Consider the following 19017-nt stretch of genomic DNA (forward strand, 5'->3'; position numbering starts at 1 on the left):
CCCATGCAGCATTGCTGCTGCAGGGAACGGAACTAGGAAGTGATCGTACCGACGGAGGAACGGAGGAGCGGCGGGACTCTCGGCTGGCGGTCGCAGCAATGAGAGATCATCGCTGGATCGCCAGGATAAGGTAAGAGAAGCTCCGCTGCGCTCTCTGCAATCCACCCCGAGCGTGACTCGGGGTTACCGATCCTGCAATGAAAAATCAACCCCGAGTCACGCTCGGGATTACCGCTAAGGTGGTTAATGCTACCCATCGCTCTGCTGAGAATTCTGAGTACTCCAACAAAGAGGAAAAGATTGTCCCCTTTTGAAGTACTATATGGTAGACCCCCACCCATCATAAAAGACATTAAGGGAGATGTACACCAGCTGGGGGGGGGGTGAACAGTGAACTGTTACAGAAATTAGGGGAAAAATATGCAGGACATAGGGAAAGGGGTCCAGGAAAAACTCTCCATAAATCTGTGAAACCCAGTCCATCCCTTTGTGCCAGGAGATTCAATATGGGTTATAGAGTGGAACACAACCACCTTAGGGCAAAAATGGAGGGGTCCTTAATTATATTTTTCTACGTTCAACCCACACAGCCATTAAGGTGCCAGAGGTAACCCCCTGGATACACCACTCCAGGGTAAAGCGAGCTGCTGACCACACAGACTCTGGATGAGTACAGTAGACCCTCAGGACCCGTTAAAGATAAAACTGACCAGAGAAATCAGAGGGAAAAACTCCAGCCCTGCTCCTGACACACACCTGGAAGCTGTCAGTCCTGCACACAGCAGAAGATAGTTGAGCTGCAGCCCTGCTCTCAACAAATACCTGGAAGCTGTTGGGTCAATGCACAGTGGAAGAAAAGGACATCTGATAGCTGCTAGCTCTGCTTGAGTCACACCCGGAAGCTGACTGGTCCACGCACAACCCAAGCTGGGAGTATTCACCGATATGATGTTTGTTAGAAATGCTTTAATAAGTTTACTGGTAGTCATAGTAATAATACTGGCCATACCCGTTAGGAGGGAGGGCAAATCATGTGACCCATGTATCAAAACTACTAAAGTAGGCCCCAAAGGGAACTAAGCTGCATACAAGTATTTACCATAATATGTATGCTTTAGACTACCTGCTAGCTTCAGAGAGAGGGGTGTGTGGTAATTGTAATCTAAGTTATTGCTGTCTGAAGATTGATGACAATGGGAAAGCTATTGAAGAGATTACTGACAGGATAAGAAAGCTAGCTCATGTACCTGTACAGACCTAGGTTGGTTTTATTGCTGGCAGTTGGTTTCAGGATTGGTTCCCAAATGCAAGTGGGCTAAAAGCCATGTTAGGGGTAGCAATGGCAATACTGGCCACCTGCATTTTCCTTTCTTGCCTAATTTCCCTTGTGACTAGGATAATCCGAGCTTTAATTGAGGCCACTGTAGAGAGGAAGACAGCAGCCCATGTAATGGCCATGTGAAAGTACCAACCATTAGCTCCCTGGCATGAACCAGAACTACCAGAACTCCTTCCCACGTAGCAGAGGTTTCCCCTCTGAATTCAGTGTTTTGCAATGATGCTATATGATGCTTAGTCTCCGCTCAAACTCTCGCTACGATAGCATCAAAGGAATTATGTGGCATCACCTGGAAAGTCTTCTAAAATGGCAGATAAATTATCAAAACAAAATGATTGATTCTGGCGATCCCTGTAGTACTACAGAGACAAGGACAGTCAAGCTGTGCAGTTTAGGCCCCCCTTCTCTCCCTCTCTGTTCTGTAACTAACCAGAATACAGATAAGTGTGAAACCTGGAATGTTAATTGCCATAGAAAAGAAATAACAGGGAACATCTGTATAGCTTGCCAAACTAGTTAGGAAAATATGTATCTGTGACGTAACTGCTGTTATATATGTGATGCATACATGCTTATTTGGGCACTTGGCAAACGGGCAAGAGCCGGGCTAAGTTATTTTTGCTAGCAAATAAAAAGGTTTGTTTTCCTGGAGTCTGTGTCCGAATTCCATTTCTGGTTTCCAACAACTGTTTGCTGCTACACCCTGCCATCTACCATTGTTCCTGCCACTGATGTCTATGTCACTATGCTAGCAGAGGGAATCACTGTGCAGCATTGGTCTAAGCATACAACACACCCAATAATTTGACAGACGCTGAGATTGTACCAGAGGTTTTGTTTGATTGGCCTTCAATTCTGTTTCTGTTGGATTGTTAGGATTCTTTGACAGTCATAGCTCTTGAAGAAAGATCAGACTTAGCACCCATCAGAGGGGTTGAAATGTAAGTCTACTTTTAGCAGGGAGCATCTTTTTCATTTTGGGGGGGGGGGGTGATGACCAAGTCAAATCTTAACTTCTCTAATACTAGGAGGCACAAAAGGCAAGTTTTACCCCACCTCTGACAAATACACTATATTACCAAAAGTATTGGGACGCCTGCCTTCACACACACACATTAACGTTAATGGCTACCCTGTCCTAGTTCATAGGGTTCAGTATTGAATTGGCCCACCCTTTGCAGCTATAACAGCTTCAACTCTTCGGGGAAAGCTGTCCACAAGGTTTAGGAGTGTGTCTATGGGAATATTTGACCATTCTTCCAGAAGCACATTTGTGAGGTCAAAGCAGGAAAAAAGCCTGGCTCACAGTCTCTGCTCTAATTCATCCCAAGAGTGTTCTATCGGGTTGAGGTCAGGACTCTGTGCATGCCAGTCAAGTTCCTCCACCCTAAATTCACTCATCCATGTCTTTATGGACCTTGCTTTGTGCACTGGTACGCAGTCATGTTGAAACAGGAAGGGGCCATCCCCAAACTATTCCCACAATGTTCTGAGCGTGAAATTGTCCAAAATGTCTTTGTATGCTGACGCCTTAAGAGTTCCTTCACTGGAACTAAGGGGCCAAGTCGAACCCCTGAAAACAACCCCACACCATAATGCCCCCTCCACCAAATTATTTGGACTATTGCACAAAGTAAAGTCCATAAAGACATGGGTGAGTGAGTTTGGGGTGAAGGAACTTGACTGGCCTGCACAGAGTCCTGACCTCAGCCTGATAGCACACCTTTGGGATGAATTAAAGCGGAAACTTTGAGCCAGGCCTTCTTGTCCACATCAGTGCCTGACCTCACAAATTAACTTCTGTAAGAATGGTCAAAAAGTCCCATAAACACACTCCTAAACCTTGAGGACAGCCATCAAAGAAGAGTTGAAGCTGTTATAGCTGCAAAGGGTGGGTCAATCTAATATTGAACCCTACAGACTAAGACTGGGATGTCATAAAAGTTCATGTGTGTGTGTGTGAAAAGGCAGGCGTCCCAATACTTTTGGTAATATAGTGTACCTCTGCTTTTCAGTATTGTGGCACGACCCCTGCCTCCCCATAATGCAGTAAATCACCAGGTCCAGTGCTTTTACTTAGGAATGGGAAATTAGTTAGATGCTCTGGTGGCAGATGGGGCAGAGAGGGACAAAGGGAAGGAGAGGACAATACCCACCCATACCTAATATGGTGAATGATTGATAAAACATTTAGGCCTCATGCACACAGGGCGTTTTTACAGCTGCTTTTAGGTGCGTCAGAGGTTGTTTTTTTTTCTTTTTTTGCAGCTTAAAAACGCCCCTCTATGTTATTCTATGGCCTCATGCACACACAAGCTTTGAGGAGCTGCAAGTGGCATAGCCATTTTTAAGCTGTTAAAAAAAACCCAGGGCTAGTGTGTTCTGGAGCAGCAGCATTAAGCTGTAAAAACACCTGACGCTGCTAAAGTCTGCTAAAGGCTGCATACAGCGTTAGGCCACGTCAGATGTTTTTAAGCTGTAGTAGTTTCATTTGAGGTTGGAAGATAGAAGAGGGCAGAGAAAGGCTGCTAAACATGGCTCAAACGTGCATTAAGGCCAATACAAAACTCTTCTAAAAGCACATTTTTACAGCTGCTTTTTCCTGGCGTCAGAACTGGATTTGCAGCTCATTTTTTCAAACGGCCTGTGTGCATGAGACCTAAAATCTATGTATAGCCAGAACATTTTTTCTTAGTACCAAAAGGTTAGAATCTCTGCCAGTTCTTTATTGCTGTCTGTGTTCACACTGGAGAGATTCCCCCTCCAGAAAGTGATTGGAAGAACAACATTTTACATTTGTCACCTTAACTATATAGTGCGTTAATGTGCAAATGTGATGTACGATAACATGCATTGCATTAAGGAAGCCAATTTAAAATAAACAGACTGTTAACACACCCTGATGTTCTTAACCCCCCTGGCGGTAATCCCGAGCGTGACTCGGGGTGGATTTTTTAGTGCAGGATCGGTATCCCCGAGTCACGCTCGGGGTGAATGTGCAGAGAGCGCAGCGGTGTCTCTTACCTTCTCCTGGCGATCCAGCAATGATCTCTCATTGCTGTGACCGCCAGCCGAGAGTCCCGCCGCTCGTCCGTCCTCCGTCGTTGTGATGACTTCCTAGTTCCGTTCCCTGCAGCAGCAATGCTGCATGGGAGCGGAACTAGGGAGGGAAATTCAAAAAACGTTGCACAAAACACAAACACATAACACATTTTATATTTTTATATATATATATATATATATATATATGCACACACACATATATATATATATATATATATATATATATACATATACCTATATACACACGTGTATATATATATATATATATATATGTATATATATATATATATATACACACACACACATATATATATATAATATATAACACATGAATTATAATCTAATCAATAATATAATTTTATTTTATATATTATATAATAAAATTATATTATTAATTCAATTATAATTCATGCGTTTGTGTTTCAAATTTATCACATCTGGGATGTCTACTAGACTCTTGTTTTGGTCAGGTTTAAGTCAGTAATTACTAAGAATTGTAGGCCTATAATACATAACGCCAAATTTCCATGAAAAAAATTGTACCGCTTTTGGTACATAATTCCTGACATAATCATACCGCCAGGAACCTTTTTCGTTCTAAAGCAATGCATGGCAACACACTGCCATGGGTTGCAGTGTGCTACTGCTACAATGCAGGGGCGTTGCCTTGGTGTAATACAGTATAATTTAAATGTAATGGCACCGCAATATAGCAACGCATGTTAGGCTCCATGTACACGGGACGTTGTAAATGGCCGTTTAGGAGCAGTTGGGCGTTTTTTTCAGAAGCCCCTGAACCCATCTACATTTTATCTTATCTGTCCATGTACACAGGGTCGTTTACAGTCATTTGCAGGCAGTTGAGTTCAGGGACGTTTTTTGGAACGCAATTATTTGCGTTCGAACGTGTGTTTCCCGGCGTTTCAAACGCAGAAACGCTGCCGAACGTGACCAAACGTGACCGAACGTGATGAACCTACGTTCAGCCACGTTATAAGTTTTTTTTCTTCCATTCAAAATCAATGGTTCCCTATGGGAGCTTATTGATTTGAATGGAAGTCGCACCGCAAGTCGGACCAGGATGATCCGACTTGCGGCGCGACTTGCGCTGTGAGAATCTTGAGGGGGAACTCCACGCCAAAAATGGGAAAAAAACTGCGTGGGGGTCCCCCCCAGGTTCCAAACCAGGCCCTTCGGGTCTGGTATGGAATTTGAGGGTAGCCCCACACCGAAAAAATGGCGTGGGTCCCCCCCAAAATCCATACCAGACCCTTATCCTAGCATGCAGCCCGGTAGTGCAGGAAGTGAGGATGGGTCTGTCATGCTGATCCAATGGTCTCAAAACCTTCCATGTCACTGACCCAGAATATATTTGCAGCCAGTGACTTAGGAACTGGAATACAAAATTATTCCAATCATTGACCAATGTTGGAAGTAGTGTCATAGTACAACAGCTGTCAGGGGAGATTCCTTCATCCACACTGTTTGACCCTCTGGGAGGAAATCCTAACTTGTATGGCTAGCTGGATTGGCATGACAGCCAGGCAACTACCATTTTCAGCTACAACAGGAAGCACACACAGGAATACATCTATAATACTAGTATTGAGAAATCTGTCCTGTCTGTCATGTTCCATTTAAACCACATCCCCCTTTTGAATGGGTTTACAATAGGATCTGTGTCCTGTCCTTCCCAACACATAGAGACACTTTGGAGAGAGGGATGAGAAGTTTCCTGCAATGCAATGACACCACACAACACTGGGATCAGCTGTCACTGCCCTGTGCCCGCTTCCGGCAGCTGTGACATTCCAGGCATTCCCAGAACCGAGTTGAGTGACAGCTGCTGGATCAGGGCCCTTACATGATTCCTATGAATAAGACATGGTATCCCCACAGTGTCCGGAGGTCTTAATAAATCAGACTGCCTAGAACAATGTTAAGGCGTTTAGAAAGATGTTCTATATATATATATGAGTGCTGTTTTTTCAAACCCAGAAGAGAACTCCAGCCAAAACTTAGTTAAAGATAGATTGGGGAAGGATCAGGAAATCTGCTGGGTTTTTAATTGCTGTCTCTGTGTTGGAATGATATCCCACTATTTCCTGCCCAGGAGGCACAGCAGGAAGTAAGGAAATTTCCCTGCCAGGGGCACAGCAACAAAAAAACAAATAGTAATTCTAACCATTACTTACAAAATGAATACTTAAAAAAAATAAGCTTAAATGGACTATATCATGTATTGCAGATTTTCTCTCTAATTTCCAGTCTGGGGAAATCTTTGTTACCACCACAGTGAGTGCAAAACTATCTAACAGACCCCTGCATAGCCAGAATAACCTAACAGGGGGGTTTATTCTTTCCTCGTTCTATCCATAAATGGAAAACAAAAGATTTGACCTAATACACCATTAACTAGAACTAAGCTTAAATTTTAAAAACATTGCTGCCAGGTAGGTTTCTTTTCAGAGGAGACATTGGGGTTGATTTACTAAAGGCAAATAGACTGTTAACTTTGCAACTGCAGTTGCACTCTGCAAGGGAATTTGTTCCAGAGCTTAATAAACGAGGGAAGCGCTGCTGACTTCCATCATCCAATCAGGTGCAAGCAAAAATATATATTTTTTCAATTCTTCTTGCATGTCATTGGGTATTTTTTGCAAAGTGAAGCTACACCTTTTTTTTTACTGAGCTCTGTAGCAAATTTCCTTACAGAGTGCAACTGCACTTGCAAAGTGAACAGTCTATTTTAGGGATCGACCGATTATCGGCAAAGCTGATATATCGAGGGGCGATTTGCACTTTCCCCGATATATCAGAATCGGCCCCTGAGGATACCGATATTACTGATATTTCAGAAAGTGATTGTACCGGAGTGATGCCTGCAGCTAGAGGCATCACCCCGGTACTGGCGTCCATAGCCGACGGTTGGCTGTCTTGTAATATCAACCGATGCGGCTGAGAATCCGCTCGGCTGTCATTACAAGGAGCGGGAGGGGACGTCCCCCCCTTCCGCCACCTTCCGCGGCTCGTCTCCCGTCCTACCTGCATGGCCGCTGAAGAGAAGACCCGATCAAAGCCGCATTCGGCTCTGATCAGGTCTCCATGTAAAAACCTGGAAGTGACGTCATGACATCACTTCCGGGTATTCGGCGCCAGATTCAAAAAAATGACAGCATTCAAAACAGCCAAACTTGCCGTTGAATGCTTTTAAGTGCAGAGGAGGGGTTTGGGATCTTTTAGACTCCCAGATCCCTCCACAACAGTACCTGTCAAGTGCAAAAATAAAAATAAAATTTTTTAAATGTACAAAAATAATGGCCGATACCGATATTCAATGGCCAAAATATCGGTATCGGGAAAGAAAATCCAATATCGGTCGATCGCTAGTCTATTTGCCTTTAGTGAATTAACCATATTGTGTGTCTTATCTGCCTGTCAGCAATGTTTTTTCAAAATGTACCCGCATAGTCGCAGTCCTGGGTCCCTTTGGCAGGGAAGTCTGCCATAATGTGTAAATATGTGGTGCACTATGTGTGAAAGCCCTAAGCTCTGGTTCAGGAATTTAGTTCTGCTTAATACTAATACACTAATATTTTACCAATCATCCCAACAAACCCATGTAGTAGTTCTAGACAGATATATTTGCAGCAGGAAGATTTTTTTTTATAACGATGATTTAAAAAAATTGTCCATGTGGCCCCTAAAATAACAACGATGGTGTTTATTCAGTCTGTCAGAATAAATATCCCTGGCCTAATGGTTATGCCATTCAGCCAGACAAATACTGAATATTTCCTAAAAAGTCTGAGGAACATCAGAGATGCTACAGCTTCATTCTACAGCTACTTGGTAAGTCACTTTGTGGGGACCACTAGAGCAAATAGATGTGAAATTAACTTACCAGTCATCCCAAGAGGAGCTGCTGCCTGAAAAACTTTGAGTAAGCTTTAAAGGGGAATTCCAGCATTTTTTTCTATAAACATTTTCCATGCTTTTATCCATTGATGCCCATGTGAAACAACCAAGTCACCAGATCAGAGAAGAGGAGAGCACGTTCCTAGATCACAAGAGAGTGTGTTTGTTTCCTTGTCTAGCTGAAGCCAGTGTGTCAAAATACTCTCACCCTGACACAAAGCACAGCCGCACTATAAGACCTGAAATCAGATCCTCCACAGCTGATGACACTGAGAGGCATGCAGGCTGGGACAGAAGGAGCCAAGGATCCCTGGCATGAACTCTTCTTTTTCTCCAGTTAGGATAAATTACATGTTATTTGATTTTATAAGTAAGTAATATTTTAATGGTCCTGGCAGCAGTAACGTAGCCACCCTCCCTGGTCCAATAAGATGGACTAGGGAGTAAAGCCTTGTACACACGGGCCAAAAATGTGCCCAAAATTGGTCCGTTTGGCAGGAACTGCCCCCTGTCAGAATACAATAGCTCAGTGGGGGCGATAACTACAATAACCACTTGTGTTAGTATGGCAATCTTTCAGTTTTGTTTCATCAACCCGCTGGGTGTGTACTCAGCTTAAAGGATTTTTTTTTAAAGATAACAAATATCTCTATACTTGCCTGTTCTGTGCAATGGAATTTCACAGAGCTGCCCTGAACCTCCTCTTCTCGGATCCCCTGCTGGCGCTCCTGGCCCCTCCTATCTGTCTAGTGCCCGCTTCCCAAGGGGGCACTCATGCATCCATTAATACAAATAGCGGGACTTGTACCCACTCCCTGATCACTGGAGTTGATTGACAGGAGTGGGAGCTGCTATCAATCTGTCCAATGAGGAGGGAAACAGCAGCGAGAGCCGCTGCCCTTGTGCACGTCGCTGGATCGGAACTGGCTCAGGTAAGAATAAGGGGGGATCTTGCAGCAGAGAAGGTTTTTTTTCCCTTCAAGCATAGAATGAATGAAGGGAAAAAAAACCTTGGGGCGTTAGAATCACTTTAGGGCTCTTTCACACGGGCGTTCCGATCAGATCCGCCTGTCAGTTTTTTAGGCGGATCTGATCGGATGCCCATTCAGCCCTATGGAGCAGCGGATGTCAGCGGTGACATGTCCGCTGACACCCGCTGCCATCCGCATCCGATCCTGTCCGTGAAATCTGGATGGATGGAAACCCTATTTTCCATCCATCCTGGGGATCGGATCGGATCGAATGAGAGCGGACAGGTGGTCCGCTCTCATCCGATCCCCCATAGAGAGCAGCGGGGGCTGTGACACCTCCCAATCCGCACTGCAAGCGGAGACGGAGCTGTCATCTGCCGGCTCAGTGGGGATCGGCGGATCGATCCCCGCTGAGCAGCACGGATCCGCCTACGGAGGCGGACCGTGTGAAAGAGCCCTTAAGGAATTTGTAGTGGGTGTAGAGCAGTGCACATAACCCCAACTAATGTGCGCTGCTCATTCCAAACTGAAGTGAGGCAAAGGAGAGGGACCCTCGGTAGAAGTCAGTTTGATGACGAAACATGTCAAGACGTGAGCGTGCGGCCACCCCGACTTCAGCATTGTGATGAGCTGCAGAGAACATACCCGTACTTCCTCCCTAGGCTGATGAGCTGGAGAGGAGCGGTGAGCTTCCCGGCAGCGCCACTGCTGCTGTTATCGGATACATTGTATTACGTGCCTTTTGTTAGTTTGTTTCATGTGAGTGCATAGAGTGGGGGATTCTGTGGGTTGATTAGTCAATAAATTGTTTTGAACTACTACCCTATGAGCCCTTTATGTTTTATATTTCACTCTACACACATTTATTGGACGAGCCGGGATATGGATTATGTGCCTTTCTCTGGTCTGTGAATGGGGAGATATCGAGATTCAGCAGTTTGGATTTGCCCTTACCTGGTTTGGTCTGACGATATAAAGGCTGTTTTTATCATACATGTCTGGTGAGTGAGCATTGCCTTAGGGGTCACGAGGTGTGGTGGAAGCCTTCATTTGCATTCACTGTATTGATCCAGTATTTGGAGGACTTTGCTTATTCACAGACTATTTTATATAAAGGGGGTCACACTCTCTATCAGCGCTGCTCATGTGTTGGACTTCAATTATTTACTTCTGAAGAGATTGATACATTGTTTTATAAAAAATATATATATATATATATTTTTCAAAATTGTCAGTCTTTTTTTGTTTATAGCACAAAAAATAAAAACCGCAGAGGTGTTTAAATACTACCAAAAGAAAGCTCTATTTGTGGGGGAAAAAATACATCGATTGTATTTGGGTACAGCGTCGCACGACCGCGTAATTGTCAGTTAAAACAATGCGTAAGGATGATCGAACTTTTGAAAAGTTCGGTTCGACCAGAACACCCGAATTTTCCAAAAGTTCGGCCCGGATTTCAGAACCCCATTGAAATCAATGGGACCCGAACTTCGGTAATCAAAAAACACCATTTTGAAGCCCTAAAACCCAATAAATGCCCCTAAAAAGTGCCTAGGGTTCTGGGTCATGCCCCATTAACTATTAATCACACAAAAAAAAGTTCTTAAAAATTGTCATTTTTGATAAAAATAAAGCCAATTATTGAAAAAATTAAAAAAAAAAAGAGATTTTTTTTTGGATTTAGTATCTGGTGGGTCTAAAATGTGTGCATGTGAAGTTTCAGCTCTGTAGCATGTCCAGAACCATAAAAAAAGATTGTTTGTATTAGAAAACTTTCTGACAGGGGGTTTGCTTCGCTGCTGTAACACCTTGCCGGTTTAATAGAAGGCATTTTTTGGGATCTTTGCAGTCAGGAAAAACATCTGAACTTGTGTATAGTGGTACTGTGCACAAGTTCTGATGTTTTGCCTGCCTCCAAAAACCCCCAAAAAATGCCAGCAAAAACACACCTGGGCATTTTTTTTTTGACGCTAGCGTTTTTTTTGGCATTTTTTGGGGTTCTTTTGAGGCAGGCAAAACATCTGAACTTGTGTATAGTGATGTATATACACACATCCATATATTTATATACACACCTGGACATATATAGGTGTGTTAGTAGCAGAAATATATGCTTGCGCTAATGAAATCATTTACAGTAAATATATTTCTGCTACTATCACACCTATATATGTCTAGGTGTGTATATAAATATATGGATGTGTGTATATATACCACTATACACAAGTTCAGATGTTTTGCCTGCCTCAAAAGAACCCAAAAAAATGACAAAAAAAACGCTAGCGTCAAAAAAAAAATGCCCAGGTGTGTTTTTGCTGGCATTTTTTGGGGGTTTTTGGAGGCAGGCAAAACATCAGAACTTGTGCACAGTACTGTACCTGTGAAGTTTCAGCTCTGTAGCATGTCCAGAACCAGAAAAAAAAAAGGATTGTTTGTATTAGAAAACTTTCTGACAGGGGGTTTGCTTCGCTCCTGTAACACCTTGCCGGTTTAATAGAAGGCATTTTTTTGGGATCTTTGCAGTCAGGAAAAACATCTGAACTTGTGTATAGTGGTACTGTGCTCAAGTTCAGATGTTTTGCCTGCCTCCAAAACCCCCCCAAAAATGCCAGCAAAAACACACCTGGGCATTTTTTTTTTTGACGCTAGCGTTTTTTTGGCATTTTCTTGGGTTCTTTTGAGGCAGGCAAAACATCTGAACTTGTGTATAGTGGTACTGTGCACAAGTTCAGATGTTTTGCCTGCCTCCAAAACCCCCCAAAAAATGCCAGCAAAAACACACCTGGGCATTTTTTTTTTGACGCTAGCGTTTTTTTGGCATTTTTTTGGGTTCTTTTGAGGCAGGCAAAACATCTGAACATGTGTATAGGGGGTATATATAGACATATATGTCTGAATATATACCCCTAGACATATATAGGTGTGATAGTACCAGAAATATATTACTGTAAATGATTTCATTAGCGCAAGCATTTATTTCTGCTACTATCACACCTATATATGTCTAGGGGTATATATTCAGACATATATGTCTATATATACCCCCTATACACATGTTCAGATGTCATGTCTGACATCAAACATGTCCTCAAAAAAGCACTGGCAGTGGCAGCCCCTGCAGCATAAAAAATGCTTGGCTGGTGAGAAGCCATATCGGTGTGATGAAGCTATTCAGAGAAATAATCATTTCTCTATAGCGGTCACCCTGCTATAAAAGGGTTTTGTCACCCTGCCATAGCAGTCACTGCCAGTTAACCCTACACTACACTACGGTCCCTTTACACTTAACACTTTCCCTACAGAAACTGAATTTTTGAAGCTAACTAAAGTGTAAAGGAGCACTCTAACTACACTAGATATCCCTTTCCTCACACTAAAAATAGCTAAATGACACTTTTAAAGTAAAATTCACAGAACTGCTTCCACTCTCTTCCATGTCCAGTATAACAATGCTAGGAATATGGCGGGGGCGATCTTATATACTGGGGGGCGTATTCACTAATGATTGGTCTAGGGACCCCCTAGTCACTCCAATCACATTCCTAGCATTCTCCTGCCCCCTCAATTGGCTTTTGCTAATGGTTCTGGTCCAATCACGGGCTTTTAAAGCCCATTTCCTGAAGCATTGCATTTTGGGCAGTTTTGGTTGCCGAATTCCGAACTTTTTGGGCAAAAAGTTCTAAATTCGGCCGAACCTCGAACACCCAATGTTCGGGCCGAACCGATGGTGGACCCGAACCGTTTGATCACCCCTACAATGCAGTGCCGTATCGCAAAAAATGGCCTGGTCATTAAGGGGGTGAGAATATTTTTGGTATGTTTACTGCATAGCTCTCGCAACTGGTTAATACAACTATTAAAGCGGAATTACGCCTCTGAAAAATAATGACCCCCCCCCCCAGGTTTTTGCCTTAGTGCTATTAGGCACAGCCAATTAGCACATTACGGCAGGCTTACCTTAGAGGTAAATCCCTTCTAGCACTGCAGTGTCAGTGTTCCCATCCGTCATGCTCATTTCCATCCTCTCCCGGTCTTCTTTCCAAGTTTGGATTCTTTAGCTGTTCTCTTGGCCTGGCTGGGGTGATGTCACTCCTGCACATGTTTAGGGGGAGACACATCATCTCTACACAGATCCATGCCATAAATGTACCTTGAGCTGTGCATGTGCGTTCAGTGTACGCAAACGCTGACAGGCAGGGAAAAACAGTTATGACAGGAAAGAACGATAGGGTTTCTCCTCTCATATAAATCCAATCTGTGACCAATTTTTAAATTTGTAGCTTAATTCCGCTTTAAGTCTGTATTGCAGCCTTTTCTTCAGTCTTGCACAGTTGTGGAATAACAAGTTGATAATGATTTCTCTAATTTTTCTACATGGTGCGAGCTTCTCTGATTTCACTGCACATTATAAGCATCTCACAGTGTGCATCACAAGCTGAAGCAAGTCAGATAGAGCTCTCCTCATTTTTTGGCTGGGGGACATCCAGCCACATCTAGCACTTTCCTTCTTACCCTGACTTTCTTTAGTCTGCCCCTTTTCAGTGGGTTTCAGTTGCTTTAATCCAAGCATTTACGCTAACTATATTTACCAAAACATATGATTTCTTTAAAATGAATGTACAAACATTTCCCAAATTTACCTCCAAAGCTCCTTCTTTAGAGCAGGGCTGTCAGGGCCAGGGTGTGCTATGTACAGCGTACAGGGTTCAAGAGTGCATTACATACAGAGTGCAGAGTTCAGGATTATGCTACATGCCGAGATCCTGTGTTAATTTTGACGTTAAATTTCAATTTAGTTTTAGTCTTAGTCTTTTGACTAAAATGCCATTTTAGTTTTAGTCATATTTTAGTCATCTGAATTGTTTTAGTGTTAATTTTGTCTGAAAAAATATATTCTTCAACGAAATTAACACTGCAGAAGGCAGAGTTTAGGAGTGCATTTTATATAGAGTGCAGGGTTCAGGGATGCGCTAGGTACAGAATGCAGTTCCGAAGTGCCCTATGCAGAGTGCAGGGTTTAGCGTTTAACTACAGACAGAGTGCAGAGTTCAGGAGTGCATTACATACAGAGTGCATGATTCAGGGGTGGCCTATGTATAGAGTGCAGGGTTTAGGGTGTGCTATGTACAGAGTGCAGGGTTCAGAAGTGTGTTACGTACAGAGTGCAGGGGTGTGCTGTGTACAGAGTGTAGAGTTCAGGAGGGTGCTGTGTACAGAATGCAAGGTTCAGGGGTGTAACCCCAACCCCCCCCCCCCAAGCTTCCTCACATCTCTCTCTGCTACCTGGTCTGGCTCTAGTACCTCCCTGTGAAAGCGGTTTTGCCTCACCTTGCAGGGAGATTCTTATATTTTAGATTCTGGGGATCTGGTCCCACTATGTCCCTCCATGAGTGTGTGCAGGGAACTGTTAGTTCTAGGAGCCACTGAGAGAAAAGTTGTCCCATGTAAACACAGAAGGCTTCAGCAAGGAATAGGGTTAAGAGCCGGAGGTGGCAGAATGGAGTTCCGCCACATTCTAATTGCGAAACTGAATGCGAGGGCCACATCAGAAGAGCCGGATTCGGATTGCAAGTCTTTTGTTTGACTCTAGAGCATGTCCCAGTATTTTTTTTTTCTTTTATCCTGTTCCTGTAGGGGGAGAGAGCTTTTTTTTTTTACACCCTGTGATATTATCATTAGGTGTGTAAAATTCTTGCAGGGGCAGCTGCAGGAAGTCTAGTTCTTAGTGATACTGACAGGTCCCCAAAACTTAATCTCCTAAGGGCCCTTTCACTACATACAGTGTGTGGGCAGGTTCTTGGCATGGGACGGTGACAGGCGGACATAAGCAGAGTTCTGTAGTCCAGTTGGCAGGACCAACATCACTACGTGGAATTTCAGTGCAGCAGAAGTGCTCACTCGATTATCGACAGGTATTGTTCTACACAGGCATACCCCACTTTTAAGTACACAATGAAACTGTACTTAAAGTGAAGCAATACCTTTTTTCATTTCTCAATGCATGTAAATACACTAGCTCCATAGGAAATCTTGGTCAGCTTAACATGGCACTGCTCCCAAGCCATAAGTAACAAGGACACCAAGCTTGGGGAGTATGTTAAGGGGATCCAGGACTATGACATGGTAGATTACCTAGACAAGCTGGCTGGCCACAAATAGGATATGTTGTAGTCCCGGATCCCCTCTCGGTGCTCCCTAAGTTTGGTATCCCTGTCACTTATGATTTGGGAGTAGTGCCACGTCAAGCTGACCAAGATTTCCCATAGACGCCAATGTTAAAAACCGGGAGTAGTGCCATGCCAAGCTGACCTGGCTCTGTAACTTGTACCTATAGGTAAGCCTCTGATAAGGCTTGCCTATAGGAACTGTAAATATGTCCTAAACGTGTACTGTTTAGGAGATATTTACTTTGCATGCAGAAAGTGACATTACTGGCACAGGCGCTCTGAAGGAACTGCCTCCTGTGCAAGTCTTAAACCATGAACGGCGGCTCCCATACAAATGCTTTGGAATGACATCATCGCGGCTCAGGCCAATCAGATGGCCGGAGGACGCGAACCCGGAAGAAAGACGGGCGAACATGTCAGCCCTCTCAGCGGGGGGACCTGGCGCCGCTGGAAGGGCTTCGTTCTAAGCTAAGTATTTCATAATGAGCTAGTATGCAATGCATACTAGCTCATTATGCCTTTGTCTTAGTGTCCATTCACACTGGTACGACTTTTCAGGCGACTTGGTCAGCGTCGCGTCCCATAGTGTAGTACAGGACCGGTTCTAATAGGAGCGACACAAGTCGCTCCGACTTAGAAAAAGGGTCCTGTACTACTTCGGGGCGACCTGGAGCGACTTGCATAGACTTCCATTATATGAAGTCCGTGCCAGTCGTGCCGAAGTCGCGGTGCACGCGACTTCACAGGTCGCCACCTAAGTCAGATCGCCGTAGTGTGAACCGACGCTTACAGGTTTTTATTTTATTTCTTTTTTTCTTAGGAGGAAAACAAACATTGAAAAATTTGCAGAGATTGCTTTTTTTTTTTGCCCTGACATATACTTTAAATTATAATACAACTGAATTAAAAAGTGTTTTTTTACTTCTTTCCCAGAGTTATGCATTGACGTGTCAATTGGTTGATTTAGTATTTTATACCAAAACATTGCATTTTTAAGCTGACTGGATTTCTTATTTAAATCACAGTTCTGTGGCTTATACACATTTATATAAAAAGAGAAATTAAACCCCACTGCACAGCTGTTTCCCGGTCATGGGACTGCAAAATAAGATTGCTCCCGCCAGAATTAAGGAACAAATGCATATATAATCATCATACACAACTGGCAAACATAATTTAGACAGTCATCGAGGGATTCAGCCTTGGGAATTTAATCTAGGCCAGTAACCATGTCGGTACCGCAGCCATGATAAACCGGAGCAGAGGAACTGCAAGCAGGTAATGCATAAACAGGAACATGGGAGATTTCACATAGTACATGCAAATGAGTGTACAGAGGATACCCAAAATGGTTTGGGGAATGCAAATGTGACTCCCTCCTCTCCCTCCTTGTACAGGCAGTGTACCAGGGAACAGACAAAGGGGATCACAGAGCACTACCGATGTATGAGTTGTCTGTTTCTACATGGCACTAATACCAAACACAAGGGGGATGATTTACTAAAACTGGAGAGTGCAAAATCTGGTGAAGCTCTGCATAGAAACCAATCAGACTCCAGGTTTTTGTTCTTGTCAAAGCTTAAAGTAGAAGTCCACCTTACACTAAAATCTCTAAAACTACAGCCATTCACTATTTAAGACTAACCTGTCTAACCATGTAAAGAAGAAATCGCTATACTTACCTTTTTTGAAGCCGCTCCAGTCTGGTCCGACACTGAGCTCTCAGCGGTGGCTTCTCTGTGGAGATGGGTGCAGAAGAGGCAGCCGACAATGGAAGCCCCATAGTAACTCTGTGGGTGACGTCACTTCCCATTCATTTCCCAGACGTTGTCGGCTGTCTCTCTGCAGAGCTTCAGCCGCAGGAGACCATACCAGAGCAGCTTTAACCGCCTTAGCGGTATCCCCGAGCGTGACTCGGGGTAGGAATTTTCTGCTATTAGCGGTATCCCCGAGTAACGCTCGGGGTGAATGGCAGAGCGTGCAGACAGCGCAGCGGAGCTTCTCTTACCTTATCCTGGCGATCCAGCGATGAGCTCTCATTGCTGTGACTGCCAGCCGAGATCTCCGCCGCTCGTCTGTCGGTAGGAGGAGTTCCTAGTTCCGTTCCCTGCAGCAGCAATGCTGCATGGGAGCGGAACTAGGGAGGGAAATTCAAAAAAAAAAAAAAAAAAACGTTGCACAAAACACATAACACATTTTATATTATATATATGCATATATATATATATATATATATATATATATGCATATATATATATATATATATATATATATATATATACATATATATATATACACCTATATACACACACACATATATATATATATATATATATATATATATAAAATTATATTATTGATTTGATTATAATTTATGCGTTATATATATACACACACATATATATATATATCTATATACACACATATATATATATATGCGTTATATATATACACACACATATATATATATATATATATATATATATATATATATATATATACACACACATATATATATATATATATATATATATATATATATACATATATATATATATATATACACACATATATATATATAATATATAACGCATGAATTATAATCTAATCAATAATATAATTTTATTATATATATTATATATTAAATAATAAAATAATATTATTGATTCGATTATAATTCACTTGTTTGTGTTTCAAATTTATCACATCTGGGATGTCTACTAGAGACTTGTTTTGGTCAGGTTTAAGTCAGTAATTACTAAGAATTGTAGGCCTATAATACATAACGCCAAATTTCCATGAAAAGAATTGTACCGCTTTTGGAACAGAATTCCTGACAGAATCATACCGCCAGGGAGGTTAAAAAAGGTATGTACAGTGGTGATCGAAATGTGCATAAAGAAGCCAAGGAAAGATAGAAAAATCTCCAAAAGGCATCACATTACAGATTAGACATTCTTATAATATGTCAACAAAAGTTAGATTTTATTTCCATCATTGACATTTTCAAAATTACAGAAAACAAAAAAATGGCGTCTGCAAAAGTTTGGGCACCCTGCAGAATTTATAGCATGCACTGCCCCCTTTGCAAGGCTGAGACCTGCCAGTGTCATGGATTGTTCTCAATCATAGGCGTGCTCACAGGGTGTGCCGGGTGTGCCTGGGCACACCCTAATCACCTAGGGCACATTAGCATTATCGCTCTGTTTGCCAGTGAGGAGATGGGAAAGATCTCCCTCGGACCTGCTCTGCCATAAGAGAAGTGCCACACACTTCTATTTCACTTTGCCAGCAGGGAGAGTAATGTATCGGGGCCATATACATGTAGGCAAACACATGCATGTGTATTTAAACTTTGGGGTGCACACCCTAATGCAATAGGCTGCGCACACCTATGTTCTCAATCATCGTCTGGGAAGACCAGGTGATGTCAATCTCAAAGGTTTTAAATGCCCAGACTCATCTGACCTTGCCCCAACAATCAGCACCATGGCATCTTGGCAGTTGCCTAGAAAACTGAAACTGAAAATAGTTGACGCTCACAAAGCTGGAGAAGGCT

The 19017-nt window shown here is 42.9% G+C and overlaps 1 protein-coding gene across 6 annotated transcripts in view; it reads right to left on the reverse strand.

The window, feature by feature from the left end:
- Window positions 1–19017, reverse strand: part of DGKI (diacylglycerol kinase iota) — a 533441-nt gene that overhangs the window by 370337 nt on the left and 144087 nt on the right. The window contains exon 1 of one of the 6 annotated variants that reach the window (XM_082255064.1): window positions 8307–8422. The exons of the other annotated variants lie outside the window; for them this stretch is intronic. Coding sequence (XP_082111190.1) covers window positions 8307–8407 — 101 coding nt within the window. The 5' untranslated portion in view covers window positions 8408–8422. Of the gene's footprint in view, window positions 1–8306; window positions 8423–19017 lie in introns of those variants that run through there. 6 annotated transcript variants of the gene reach the window in all.

The sequence above is a fragment of the Pelophylax lessonae genome (genome assembly GCF_965119305.1).
Source record: "Pelophylax lessonae genome assembly, chromosome: 4".
Lineage (NCBI taxonomy): Eukaryota > Metazoa > Chordata > Amphibia > Anura > Ranidae > Pelophylax > Pelophylax lessonae.